Source organism: Cyanidioschyzon merolae, chromosome 18 (genome assembly GCF_000091205.1).
Source record: "Cyanidioschyzon merolae strain 10D DNA, chromosome 18, complete genome".
Lineage (NCBI taxonomy): Eukaryota > Rhodophyta > Bangiophyceae > Cyanidiales > Cyanidiaceae > Cyanidioschyzon > Cyanidioschyzon merolae.
Window position 1 is genome coordinate 601,493 of NC_010144.1, and position 13,489 is coordinate 614,981.

The 13,489-nt window shown below is 58.4% G+C and overlaps 4 protein-coding genes and 2 non-coding genes across 6 annotated transcripts, besides 1 other annotated feature; 3 read left to right on the forward strand and 3 right to left on the reverse strand.

The window, feature by feature from the left end:
- Window positions 1-29: 29 nt before the first annotated feature.
- Window positions 30-2,477, forward strand: CYME_CMR245C (LAMMER-like dual specificity kinase; the record flags this gene model as incomplete). Its single annotated transcript, XM_005538450.1, has 1 exon — window positions 30-2,477. The coding sequence occupies one exon, from the start codon at window positions 30-32 to the stop codon at window positions 2,475-2,477; it is 2,448 nt and encodes an 815-aa protein (XP_005538507.1).
- Window positions 2,478-3,451: 974 nt separating this feature from the next.
- CYME_CMR246C (hypothetical protein, conserved) lies at window positions 3,452-5,071 on the reverse strand (the record flags this gene model as incomplete). Its single annotated transcript, XM_005538451.1, has 1 exon — window positions 3,452-5,071. One exon carries the CDS (start codon window positions 5,069-5,071, stop codon window positions 3,452-3,454), a length of 1,620 nt encoding a protein of 539 aa, XP_005538508.1.
- Window positions 5,072-5,130: 59 nt separating this feature from the next.
- Window positions 5,131-7,167: a sequence feature (possible transcribed region).
- CYME_CMR248C (probable mitochondrial mRNA processing protein PET127) lies at window positions 6,463-8,718 on the reverse strand (the record flags this gene model as incomplete). The annotated part of the gene is made up of 1 exon (XM_005538452.1): window positions 6,463-8,718. The coding sequence occupies one exon, from the start codon at window positions 8,716-8,718 to the stop codon at window positions 6,463-6,465; it is 2,256 nt and encodes a 751-aa protein (XP_005538509.1).
- A 143-nt stretch (window positions 8,719-8,861) lies between these two features.
- CYME_CMR249T lies at window positions 8,862-10,959 on the forward strand. The gene has a single exon (XR_002461622.1). It is a non-coding gene; the product is annotated as a hypothetical transcript (transcript).
- Window positions 9,599-11,004, reverse strand: CYME_CMR250T. Its single transcript, XR_002461623.1, has one exon. It is a non-coding gene; the product is annotated as a hypothetical transcript (transcript).
- Window positions 11,005-11,363: 359 nt separating this feature from the next.
- On the forward strand, window positions 11,364-12,851 carry CYME_CMR251C (hypothetical protein, conserved; the record flags this gene model as incomplete). The annotated part of the gene is made up of 1 exon (XM_005538453.1): window positions 11,364-12,851. One exon carries the CDS (start codon window positions 11,364-11,366, stop codon window positions 12,849-12,851), a length of 1,488 nt encoding a protein of 495 aa, XP_005538510.1.
- Window positions 12,852-13,489: the final 638 nt, after the last annotated feature.

A 13,489-nucleotide genomic window follows, 5' to 3' on the forward strand; every position in this document is an offset into this window, starting at 1 on the left:
AGGCTACGCGGCAAGCCGGAGCCTACACCATGCGACGGCTGCGCGCTGACGACGACGTCGACAAGCCGCCGGGGCAGCACAAGGCGACTGCAGACGACGTCACTACCCAAATGTGGAACGAGACAGAGCGAATTACTCGCAGCCCGCGGACGACAGGTGCTGTATCTAGTCGTGCCGAGAGCAGAGACTCCGGTTCGAGAGTGCGACGGACGGCGCTGAAAGGCGCAAACGCCGGCGCCTCGTATGGACCCGGCACCGGACAACAGACGCGTTATTACACGAGGGCCCGCTCGCGAGAAGCGAACTCTTTAGCTGCAGAGGCCACGTTTACCGGCTCCTCGTTGACGGTGTACAGCAGTGGTGAAGGCAGCGTTAACCAGCTGACTGCGACAGCGTCTGGCTCAGGGGTTGGGTCCGGCTCTGGACAGGGCTCTGGTGCGAACTCGGGACAAGGTTCGGGCGCGGACTCAGGGTCGGGCTCCGGTGCTGGCGGTACGGGCTCCTCGTCTATCAGCAATGACGCAACAGGCTGCAGTCGTTCGGGTTCTGGGGGATCGGCCGGTTCGCAAGGCCGGGGTGACCACGGAACCGAAGATACCCCTGTCTCTATGCAGCGAGCACACTCCACAGAGGGGTATCTGCATCGTGTTCCCAGTAACGGCCGACCGCGAAACCTTGCCGAGCAAATGGAGCTCGTGGAACGCCCCGACACGAGCGCGTTGCAGCTGCGAGGACCGCGAACGCACGCGCTCCCCATAGGGTCACCAGCACAACTGCAACTGCAAGCGAATCTGCGGGAACAGGCCAACCCGAACGCGACCGCCGTTGAGCCTGCGCCTCTCGACACTATGCAGCGGCGAGCAGCTGCCTTTGCTCAACCAGAACGCACGAACACGTCGAGACAAGCACAGCAGCAGGGCTTCGCACGAAGCCGTCGCGGCGTTTTCTCAGATGCCTCCTCAGGCCGGATGCAGTTTCCAAGTGATGTGTCCGCAGGTGCACAACATGCCTCCGGTATGCATGGTCACCATGGGATCGCGTCACAGGCGCTTGCCCAGGCAGCGCCCGCGGTCGCAGTGACCGAAGCACAACGCTTGCGAGCCTTGAGCTCAATGGACGCACACGAGTCGTTGCCCTCGTGGAGAGCCGCTACACCGCGTGCCCCAGATGCCCAGACGGTGCTGAGCGCAGAGACGCGAACGGCAGCTGATGAGTGTGTATCGGTGTCAACGAGTTCCTTCGAGCGGCAACGGGAGTCTGCGCTGGAGAATCCACCACCATCACCGCTCATGATGATCGCTGCGCAGGTTGTCGCACCGCGACTGCCACCAGATCTGGGACTTGCGCTCCAGCCCGATGATCCAAACGGTCATGTACAGTATAGTGTCGGGGAAGGCCTCGGACCAACCGCTGACTTTCCGAACGGCCGCTACCAAATTCTAGCGCCGCTCGGAAGCGGCACATTCGGCAAGGTCGTATCGTGCTGGGATCGAGTTACAGAGCAACTCGTTGCTGTGAAAGTGATTCGAGCTGTGCGCAAGTACGCAGAGGCGGCAAGGATGGAAATCGATATCCTCCTTGAACTGGGGCGGAAGGATCCCACAAGTCGCTTCCACTGCGTTCGCATGCTATCCTATTTCACGCACGTAAGCCAACAGGGGAATGCGCACGTCTGCCTCGTATTCGAGCATTTGGGACCGTCCCTCTTTGACGTCCTGATGCGCAATCACTTTCGTCCGTTACCGGTACCCATTTTACGTGCGGTAGCTCGGCAACTCTTGGAGGCCATCACCTTCTTGCACGAGCACAACCAAATCGTGCATACGGATATCAAACCAGAGAACGTGCTCATCGTTCCGAGCAGTTACTATCCGAACCGGCAAATAACCGAACATGTGCAGGTGCGTCTGATAGATTTTGGTTCCGCTAGCAGACTCGATAAGGTCAGCGTTCGGCACGCTATTGTTTCGACGCGGCACTATCGAGCGCCGGAGATCATTCTGGGCACCGGCTGGTCATTCGCCTGCGATATCTGGTCGTTTGGTGCGTTGCTGGTAGAGTGCTACACTGGCCAAACGCTGTTTCAGAGCCACGACGATCTGGAGCATCTCCAACTCATGCAGAAACTTCTCCAGCACGAGAATGGCGAGGTGATTGTGCCACCACCGCGACCGAGCCCCAGCAGCACCTCTATGGGCAGTCAACGGCGCCGAGAAGCACTGAAACTCTTCCGGGATGGCCGCCTAAACTGGCCAGAGGGCATCGACGAGCAGAGCGCAAACAGCCTTGCACGGCAGAAGAGCATTCGTCGTGTCGCCCGCATGCCGGAGCTGCACTCCATCTTCAGACCAGAGCATGCTTGCTTGCTTCATCTGATTCGATGTTGTCTAACAATAGATCCGTTGAAGCGATGGCGCCCCAGCGAGCTCCTGCGTCACCCTTTTTTTATGAGTTACTCGACGGAAGCTACGCCCTAGGCGAACGCGAGACGTGCATATCGAGTTTATGCACTGGCGCTGAGCGCACCTGTTCCCTGCGTCGCGTTGCAAAGACAACGGGATACGCAAACATACGGTATTCATCGGGTCTGCGCACAGCAGCGAATAACACTCGTGTCCGATGTATAGTACAGGCGTCTGCGAGCGTGCGTGGTGAAACGTTCGTTGGCAGGCAGCTGGTTTTGATGGGTGGCCTTCATCAAGCGCCATGCTGGAGCGAACACCGGATAGGCGCTGGAGCGCCTGCGCAACTTGCGTGGCTCGCATGCGGACGCTGTCATAAGTGAAAGCCACCTCGCAGGTCACCGGTGCAAGCTTTCTGGGTTGCAAGCGGTTGTCTCTGGCGAGAGGAACCCGGCCATCAGCGGTGGAGTTTTCCGTGGTACGCGTGCAGCAGCAGCAGCAGCAGCGCTTGCGAAGGAGCCTCTGGCGCCAGGAGCATCTGCGAACAAGTCAGTGCGTACATGACCTCGTCGTTGCGTCTGACAGCGACCGGCTCCATAGGTCGAGAAACGCCTCTGGAGCTCGCATTCGGGAACCAACAAAAAGCGGCAACCTTGCCGATGTGAAACGTACCCGCGGATGCTATGGAATCAGGAGAGCAACTCCTTTTACTGCAAAGCGTGACAAGAGCACAGCAGGCTGCGCCCCAGGCCGACGCATCGGTATCGTGGACGCTTCAAAGCAATTCCACTGACTGCAAAGCGCAACACGAGCACCAGAGAGGATGTCACCTGTGAAGGGCCCTGGCTCTTCCTTGGCCAGCAAACACGTGAACGCAACGCACAGAACGCTGCACCTGTTCGTACGATAGCCCTGCTTTACCACAGTTACCGCAGCGTAGGGCTCTCGTGCAAACCTCCGGTGCCATGGATAGCGCGCTGCACCACAGGGCATCGCCAGGAGCACCAGCTCAGGCCGGCCAATGGATGACCCCGCACTCGCAGCCGCGCCTATTGACCCGAAGGGCGAAAACTGGCCATCAGTGGACTCGAAAGCAATAGTGTGGTCAGGGTTCCGACCAGGCCCAAGGCAATGACCGCGGCAGACGCGGCTGTGCTATCACCGGAGGAGGTCAGAGCCGCGGTTCCCAGGCCGTGCGAGACGCTCCCCAGTGCAACACCGCGAGCGAGCGCGGGCATCTCGGGTCCAGGCCTCAGGATCATGGAGCCCAGACTAGCACCGAGGATGCCGGAAATGAGTACGCTCGCTACGGTAATGCTCGTATCCGCCTGCAAGCGCTTGGACGATGCGATCGCTAGTGGCATCGTAATCGAACGTGGAAAGAGGGCAGCTCGCAGCGCTGGTGTCCTTAAGCCCAGGATCCGACTCGCAACTGCCGTCCAGACGAGTGAGAAGATGGCTGAAAACGCGGACCCGCCGACGAGCGGTAACCATTGGCGACTGAGGAGCGCACGTGCGCGATACAGACGGAATGAGAGGGCGATGAGCGAGGGACCTAATAGCTGCATAAACCAATTCCCCGCAATGAACGGATAGCGTTCTAGTCGCTTGTACCAGCTGGCGTCCGCATTAACAGACTCGGAGAGCTCGAGTCCACTGGCGACCACAGCAGTGAGACCTGCACAAGTAAGCACCGGGTGCAGAACTCGTTGCCACGGCTTGGGCACGGCGCGAGTACCCAGTCGATAGCTTAACGCGGTGACGACGGCAAGGAGCAGCCGATCTCGCCAGTACTGCGCTGGGGCGATACAGAGGATCGCCAACAACGAACTCAGTCCGAAAAGCACGGGGTCTGCGAAGGCACCAGCACGCTCCCGGGAAGAGCAGCTCGTCTCTGGTGCGAGATCCGAAGCACGGTTCTCGGCAAGCGGTGTAGATGCCCGCTCTCTGGACTGCCATCGCATCAGCGAACGCGTGACCGCGGCAGTCGTCCACAAGCCCGCAAGGAAACCCGAAACGATGACACCTGCTAGGGCTAGGAGCTCTCGCTTGGAAGCGCCTCCCGTATACAGACGAGCGGGCAACGCGACTAACGGAGGTGCAAAGAACAGCGGCATCCATTCAGCCAGAAAGGCCAGCGCTGGCTTCACGAAGCGCTCGAGCCCAACGAGTGCTCGTGCCGACCACGCGTGTTCCACCACACCAAGCAGCCCAACAAGCAGTACGAGGCCAGTGAGTGAACCCGGGAGCAGGTATATGTCTTGATCAAGGCGCCTTTCCAGGTACTTGAGGATGAGAACGGTGAGGCACCCGCGCCCCAGTGCCTCGCAGCGCTGCCCGAGCGTGCGGGTGGACGTGATGCACCCCGCTGACGCAGGTCGGTTTCGGTCTCGCAGGATACGCCACTTTTCCATCGCAAACGCATAGAGCTGATCAGTGAAGCGCTTGATTAGCTGAGTCCCTGACGCGTCTGGGGCCTCCGCTGAAGAGCCAGTGCCCAGCTGCTGCGCTACCGGCACCAAGGCTTGTTTATCCAGAGCTGGCACCCAATTCACCTGTTGCAGGGCGATGAGTGCACTTGCAACTGCGAGAGCAGAGCGTACAGAAGGCCATCGAGTCGTTGTAAGCCTTGTATCGAAAAGAACTGGAACCTGTACTTGTGGTCGCATGGCGTGCGAGCGTTGCTGCCAGCGTGCGGCTTGCGAGTACGCAAAGGCACAAGCACAGCAGTAGCCAGGACACAGGTACCGGCACGCGCAAAAACACAGTCTCAAGTGCAGCAGACAGCACAAGCAAAAGCGCAAGCAAAGGCACGAGCGAAAAACACGAGCTCGAGTGCCCACAAGAGCACAGCATCAATTTTTTTCGAAAACATTTGCGAGCTTCGCTCCAACGAGACGTTCCGTTATACGCACGATACCTGGAGCAACGCCAAGCACTAAAGCCGAGAAGCCAGCTTGAGCGTCATATTACGTTAGATTTCATTAAAGCAATCGCTGCTAAAGCTGTATGCAAGGGCGTCGTGCTGAACGTTGGCGGAGCTTCGGGTTACGTCCACGCTGAGCAGCGTACCAGGGCGCCAGCGGTTTCTCACTGGCGGTTGAGGCGAAGCTTCCACACGAGACGCGCCTGCTTATGCAAACGCTAACGATTGGCGAGGTGGTGGAAACCTCGTCACTTTCGCGAATACGTTTGCATTCCAGTACAGCAGTTCCGTTGTTTCCTCCCAGAGACTCGAGGCTTCATCCAGTCATTGGCGTAGCGGGCACCTAGTCTTCAGCGGACAGCGCAAGCCATCGTACAAGTTGTGCGACAGAGACGAATGCAAGCTCCTTCGACTTTCGGCTGACTAGAATGACGTGCACCTCGTTCGGAGGCGTCCTCCGTGCAGCGCTGCATGACAGGAAGCTGTTTACGGAAATGCGCACCCATGGGGAACTCGCCGATGCAGTATGCGTTCCACAACGGAGCTGAGTGGCGTGACGGGTGCTCGTCAGACGAGGCCCCAGTGACCGCGACTCCTGATGCAGCACTCTGGGCGCTGTGCGTAAGTGCTGCTTGTTCACGTCGAGCATGCCGATCAGCGTGCTGTCCAGCAGGCATTCTAGAAACTGCTCCATAGGCGGCGTGAAGTGTGCATATGCCGCGCGCGTCCGCAGCGAAACCCGCTGCGACACTCCCAGACAGCTATGAGAGCTCGTCACCCTGGTTGAATGCAGCTCGTTTGAAACGCGAGTTTCAAAAGCGACTGCTTATCCATCCCTGAACAACGCTATTCACCCTTGATTTAGCCAAGGATCAACAGGATGTGCGCATTCTTTTGAAACGCGAGTTCCAAAAGCGACTGCTTATCCATCCCTGAACAACGCTATTCACCCTTGATTTAGCCAAGGACAAACAAGACTCAAAGCAAGCTGTGCTGCGACCGCCCAACTGCATACCGCTCGCGAGTCGATCAGGATACCCCGTGTCCTGTGAAGCAGCTGCACTGTGGCACATCCGGGGTTCCAGAACCTCGTCCGTACGCCTGCGCATGGCTCGGGTGTATCCAGAGAGCGCCCTAGTCACAGACACGAAACCGAGGCATCTCATCAATTCCGTAGCTTCGACGCAGCGATGTGAGGTAACTTGCCAAACACGGTGGTCTTTGGAAAGGAGTGAACGCGAACAGCGCCTGGTATTTGTCCCCCTGATCCACCTGCACAGCTTCACCTGTAACGCTCTGTTCATTCACGAACGGAAGCAGAAACATATCAAAGCAGGCAAGGTCCTCCTCGACGAGTAGCCCTTTCGTCGGTGAGGAGGCCTCAGTTGTCGAAGCGCCGCTACCAAAGAGCCGCTCTGCGAGCTCCACTGCGCCCATGTCGGTTGCGGATAGACCACTCTGAACGAGCGACATCGCATCCAGGGGATCTGGTGTGCCTCCGTCATGACACCGCAGCCGCTGGACGTAGACACGAGCGCGCCCGCGTTGGCGTCCCGGATCAATGGTCAGTTTCAGGGAGTCGTGATCACGCTGTAGAGCATCGTGCCAGTGGGCAGCTGTGTGCGCCAAAATCTGCTGAAAGAGCCCCATGACAGCGCTGAATGCTTCTCGTGCCCAGTGCGTGTTCCCAAACACATACTGTTCCATTTCGGAAAGCGGTACGAACTCAAACCCGAAACATTCCCGCGTGTTGTGGTAGGTCACAAACGCACCAACCATGCGGCCTACGCGAAGCTGGAAACAGTACTTGATGAATACCGAGCGAATCATATCGTAAAATTCTCGCTCATAAGAGTACATCGGTCCACGCAAGTGCGTGATACGGTACTCCAAGTAGTCCCGGTAGTTGTCGAGATCCCAGCGAATCGGTGCAGCGGCTCGCGTTTTCAAGTCAAACGGCTCATCGGTGCGCGGGTGTCGGCAATCAATCTGCGCTCGCAGGACAAAGTCCCCGCAGCGGCTGTAGTTGAAAGCCTGGTCCGGCATCGGCGAGATCGCTTCGTCCGTCAAAAGCTGGGCCTGGGGACGCAGAAACTTGCGACAGAATGCACCGGGTTCCATGGTCAGCATGCGCTCCATCGAATGTCCCAGATCCATGAGGATGCTTTCGCGGTTCACGATGCCTTTGCATGCGTCAATCGCGATCATACCGTCGAGCGGTTGGAGAAGAACGCTCACCGGTTTGTGGGCATGCCTGGTAAAATGTCGAGGCTGCCGCTGGAAGAATTCGCTGAGACCCTCTAAAGTGGTCCCCCGAAAGCTGCTCACCAAGTGATAGAGCGCCGTCAGCACGCCCGTGATCGAGGACGTTGAGGCGAGGTACGAGGCACCTTCGAGGCGCGCCACCTCGCGAAGTGCATCATCACGCGAAGCAGGTACATAGGGTGGGATGTTCTCCCAGGCGATTTCCGCCGGCTGTCGAATAAGTCGCAGGTAGGGATCAAAGTTGTAGCGCTGGGTCTCTGGGCACAGCAGCGGATGAACGCCCCCGTCTTCGACCACTCGGGAGAGGTCGTGCGCGAGGGTCGGCACACTCACATTCGGCAAACGTGCATTCGACGCTGGCGTGAGGGCAAAGCTGTTGTGCGGAGGCAGTAGCAGCTTCCACTGCCTGTCGGAGGCGATCAGCTCGGGGGGAGCGTTGCGCCACAACCGTTCCAACTCCCGCGCCGCCTGTCGCTCTGCCGCCTCGAGCGTTGTCGGCAAACGAGCCAGCGTCTCCGAGCGCCTTCGCTCTGAAAACGGAACCGGTACTGGACGCGTGCGATAGACGTAGCCTTTCGGGGGTCCCGGTGTCAGGGCACTCGACAGTAACGCTGTCGCCGGGTCGTTTCGCGTGCCTGTTGCCACGGGTGTCGGCTTGCGCTGCGCGGCCGGTACCTCCACGGCGACTTGTGGTGTCGACTGGGCCGCTACCGCCACTTGCGTTGCAGCAACAGCGGTAGGCACTTCCGACAGCACGCGCTCTAAAAGCTTTTCAGCAGCGGAACCTACTTCTGCCGCAGGTAGCAAGTCGAGCGCTGCCGCAGCGCGATCGAAACGGTTCGAGACGGATCGTCGCACGGGATTTCTTGGCCAGCGCTTGCTATGTATCAGTCGCCTGTGATCATTAGCCCAACGAACACAAGTTGCCGTCGTCATCGCCACAGCTCCTGGAAAGCAGGCGGTGTAGAGCCCGCGCGATGGAGCACAGGATGCCGAGGTCCGTTCTTCGAGCGCCGAGGCGCCTCCTGTGTGCCGAGCTCCCGCGTTTCCCAGTGTGTCGAGGCGAAGTACTCGCCCTGAACGTGTAGCATGCTTGCTCGCGAAGCCTCGCAAACAACCTAGCATGACTGGAGCGCTCCCCCCGTCTCTACACGATGAGCCGCCACCAGCTGCCCAGCAGCGCTGGAAAAGCCCACGGGCGCACGTTGCGTTCCAGCGACGGCAGGCGGCTGCGGCGCGCCCGAGGCCAACCTGACAGGCGTCCAGTTCGCTGGTATCCAAAACTTGCTATCGAGAGGGTCTTCGTGTGCTCTGTGGCTTCGCTGTCCACAAATAAGAAGAGTCAGGGGCGTGGGACAAAAGGTTTCAGGGGTTGTTTGGAAAATTAGGGGCCTCACTGCAGATGCGCTGCTTGCACGGTGCGCTGAGCGCTGCGGGCGAGCGCCCAACACTACTGCACTCGTTACGCAACCGAGACGCCGTTACTCGGTGAAACCGAGAACAAGTTCACTCGTTTGATTGTCCGTAGTGTTGGCGAGTTGTGACGCATCAGGTAGCTGTGTTCTTGTGGGGTTAGCAAAGGGCGAGTGGCTGCTTTTCTGGGACGAATGGGCAGACCGGTGGTGTCTGTTTCCGGAGCGATGCTCGCTCTGTGACAGTGCGCGCTACTCACAGCGCGACGCTGACTGGCAGAACGTGCAGCAGCTGGGATACCTGTATACTATGGATTACAGTGTGTAGTTGGATAGGGCTTCCCGCCTTGATCCGCGCTGCTTTCTGACTAATGTCGGCGGCGTGCGCTGGAGCACGCTCTACCGAATACAGATCAGACAGCAGCGAAGCTTCTCAATGCGTAGAGGCGCCTGTAACTTGAAGCGCGTTACATTCTCGAGCGCGGAGTAGGAACGGCGGTGTTGTCAGGTTTGAAGGAAAGCAAACTTTCGTTTTTCGTTTTTGGTGCTTGTGGCTGCTGTTGGAACAGAAAATGGAATGATCGTCGAGGACGATTTAACTCGGATGACGACTCCAAGCTTCATCCTTGCGTGCGACGCTCGGCCGCATACGAACCAAGGTGAGCGCGCAGTACCGGCCCGTGCTGAATCGCGTAGCCACGGTTGCAGCGCTTGATACGCTGACATTCGTCCAGCGACTTCAGAGGCATCACGGATGAAGCGCAGGCACCTGTTGACGGCTCTGCATGCGAGGCGATGGTCTCGGGACAAGGGCGGCTTTCTGGAGAATCTCGCAAGAGACATGATTCAAGCAGCAATGAGGAACCTCTGAGAAAGGCGTCCAGCGCCACGAACGTTGTTACTGATGAATCTGGGAGTTTGCGCACGGCTCGATACTCGTTGGCGGCCCTCTTTCTGTGGAACGTATAGAGGGCCGCTTCCAAAGCGTTCATTCGAAGCCAAGAACAAGTACGTGCAGGTTTCGCTACCGCCCGGAGCATATCGCTCACGATTTACGAGGAACGCGGTCGATAGATCACTGCATACAACGCGAGAGCATTCAATACGAAAGGGCTGCTCCATTCAAATCCCCAAAGAGAACCAGGTAAACAAGCACTGTGCAGTTGCAGATCGGTTATTGACGCCTAGTGCAGGAATCGAACCAGGTCTGGGCAGGATGCTCTTGCGCAGCACATGAGCCGCTACACAATGCTCCCTGCGAAGCAACCGACTCTACCTCTTCGATATAGACGACGCGCAGTAGCAGGCATTATCTATGCATGGAGTCAGAATGCTCCTGATGGTCGGATACTGGGCATTCGAAGGCGCCAACCTGCGTCTATGTGGTGGCAGGCTGCTGACTTAGCCGCTACGCCTATCGTCGACCAGGATGCCGCCATGACGCTGTGTGGAAACGCATTTGCGCATGTAAACAAGTCAAGGCCACAGCGTTGTACAGGGCTATGGTTCCCGAACCTGGTTCCAGCGAGTGCCAGAGCCAGAGCGTCCGGTAGCTTAGTATGCAGTGAGGAGGTTCTCGGGCGTTACGGTTATGGTCGCCACGAGGCCTCTGTGGTGTTTGCAGCGAGAGTCTGGGTATCGTGGACGACCACGTGCGCCCTGGCCGCTCATTATCCACTGATGGATAGCATACGGTGCCGACTTGGGAATGAATTGGTACCGGTCCAAGTACCGAACATTCGCGTGCAACCTAAAATTTGCGTCCCGTTCCCCTGCCTCCAGAAACCACCGACTGCTTACGATGGAGTTGGACAGACATGAGAGACCGGCGTTTGCAAAGCTAGATATAGCTGGGAGGACAATAAACCAGTCGCAGAATAAGCTCGCAAACGCCGGCGTTGATCGCAACCGGAACAGACGCAAAGTTTTGCGTGTACCCCCCGAGTAAACGAAGTGTTCCTGTTCCAACACACTCCTGCTGAAACGGGTTATAGGCCGTAGCCGACCTAGGATCGAACGCTGCGATCCCGTGCGCTCCAGGTCAAACGTAATACCCTCGCACGCGTACACAAGTTTGCGCTATGGCCTCGTAGTGTTTCGCTTCGTCTGCCTGCCTTCTTACTTGCTCGGGGGGTCTCGATGCTTGCCTAGCGGAAACCGTAGTCCTGCGGCAACGTTCGCCACTGACTGCATTCTTGTTGTTCCGTCTCTGGGCGCAGTTGTCTCTACGCCCCGGCGGTGACGCGCAAGCCTGGGCTCACCAGCACCGCTGGGCACTGTCCCTGCAACACGGGACAGCAAACACAGCACCAGAGGACGTGTGTGCCTGGCCGGCTCGCTGGATTCGCTCCGAACTCGATGCAGCTACCCGAGACGCCGATGTGGCAGCAGGTGCTGCAGCGCGTCCTCACGGAGCTAGAAACCCTTCGAATCGTGCACACCTGCCGCTCTGCGAGCCTGTACGAAGACGATCGGATATGGACGCTGATTCCAGCCCACTTTCGTGAGCAGATCTCGGACAGTACCAGCGCTGTGTTGCAGCAAGAGGGCGCTGCGCTGGCGGACGCACTGCTAGTACCTTTCGTCCACACGCCCGAGTCTACGACGTTTTTAGAACAGAAGGACGATCTCAAAACAACGCTGGAACTTGCTTACCAGCGCCTACCTCGAAGAAAAGCGCTACAAGTTCGGAAACTCGCGCCCCGCATGGGACAGCTTCTGGACCAGCTGGTATGTTTCGCGGATCACAACGAGGAGCATCTGCAGCTCGTGGAGGTAGGTTGCGGACGTGGTCTTGTTTCCCAGACCCTGAGCGTTGCACTTGGGGCGCAGCGAGGACGCCACTGCCTCGACATCCTCGGCATCGAACAGGATCCGCGTTTGTGCGCGCTGTTCCGCCGCCGTTGGGCGCGTGCGCCTCAGCAGGTCGAGGCAGCGCGCTGCGCCGTTCGACACGCACGTATCGAGTGTGCGGCGGATATTGCGCGGCATGCGTGTCTTGCACGCGAACTTTGTGACAATGTCACGCATCGCAGCGTGATCCTGGCGCTGCACGGATGCGGTGCGTTATCTGCGTATGCGTTGCGCACGCTTGACTCGGAGCGGTGCACACTCCAGCCTGAAGCAGTGATCTGTATTGGTTGCTGTTATCATAAGCTCCGGTGTCGGGATGCAGTCGCGGAGTTGGTGCCGGATGAAGCAGCTTGTGTGGAGTTTCCGCTCTCTCGTTGGCTTTCGCAGCTGGAGGGGTTTACGTTCAGCGCGCTGGCCTATGGTGGCGATGCGCTGATGAATCGGAGTTCTTTGTATCTGGCTAGCACGGATGCAACGGCACTGCGCAATCCGAATGCGATGCATGCGCAGAAAATCCTTCGGCAGCATCACTATCGAGCGATGCTACAAGTGGTGCTGAGCAGCCTGGCTACCGCGGGGGATGCGGAGCTCAGGCGGCGCGCGCAGATGCTCCTCGAAGCCGAGCGGGACCCGCGCTGGGCGCTTCTACGTCGAATGGGTAAGCGTATTGACCAGTTCAACGATTTCGCGGCCTATGCGAGAGACGGCCTAGAGTGCCTGCAACTGCCTTTTGATCCAGAATTGGTGCAGGAGATTGCGGCGAAATACGATACGCCGCTGCATCGACATCGATGTTTCGTGTTTTGGACCTTGTGTGGCAGGTTGGCGCCCCTGCTCGAAGCACTTGTCCTACTAGATCGCGTTGTTTACGCCCAAGAGTGCGGGTATCATGCGTGGATTGAGGCGGCGTTTCCAGCAGAGGCGTCGCCCCGTAACAGGGCCATTATTGCGGTTCGTAGACAAGTCGCAGATCGATGTGCTCGCGCCGCATGATGCGCTGCAAAGGCGCGATCATGCAAAAGCGATCAACGCAAACGGCTTGTTCGCCGCTTTATACAGGGCATGCGTCACCGGGGCTAGGTTGTCGGCAACGTGGACGAACGCTTCGCAATGCAAACGCGGAAACGAACGCGATTGCAGCACGAGCGCTGGTGCATGTACAGCAATGTTACGTGTACTCGATGACGCACGGGTTTCGTCTCTTCTGGGTTCGCGGGGCCCAGGAGTTGCGCTCGGATTCTCCTGCAAGCATCATATATCCGTTTCTAGTCACGTGCATCGTGCCGCATCATCCGTTCGGAGCTCAGAAAAGCAACCTGTGTCGAAGTATTGCCTCAAGCTTAGCAGCAGCAGCAGCAGCAGCAGCAGCAGCAGCCTTGGCGTTGATAGCTGCAACCGCAACATGCGACGTACTCTGCGCGTTGCGGTTTCGCTGCAACTCTCCATGACCAAGATGACGCCAATGACGATACCGAACGAGGCGTCTTCGGTAACTTGAAAACCTAGGCATGGACCGAGTGGTGCAACTGCTTCCAGCCCATTCGCCTCTGCGGAGCGTATTCATGTCCTAAGCGCTTCACCACGAAAAAATGGATTCGCTGCGTGCAAACTTTCGTCTCGACCTTGAGCGG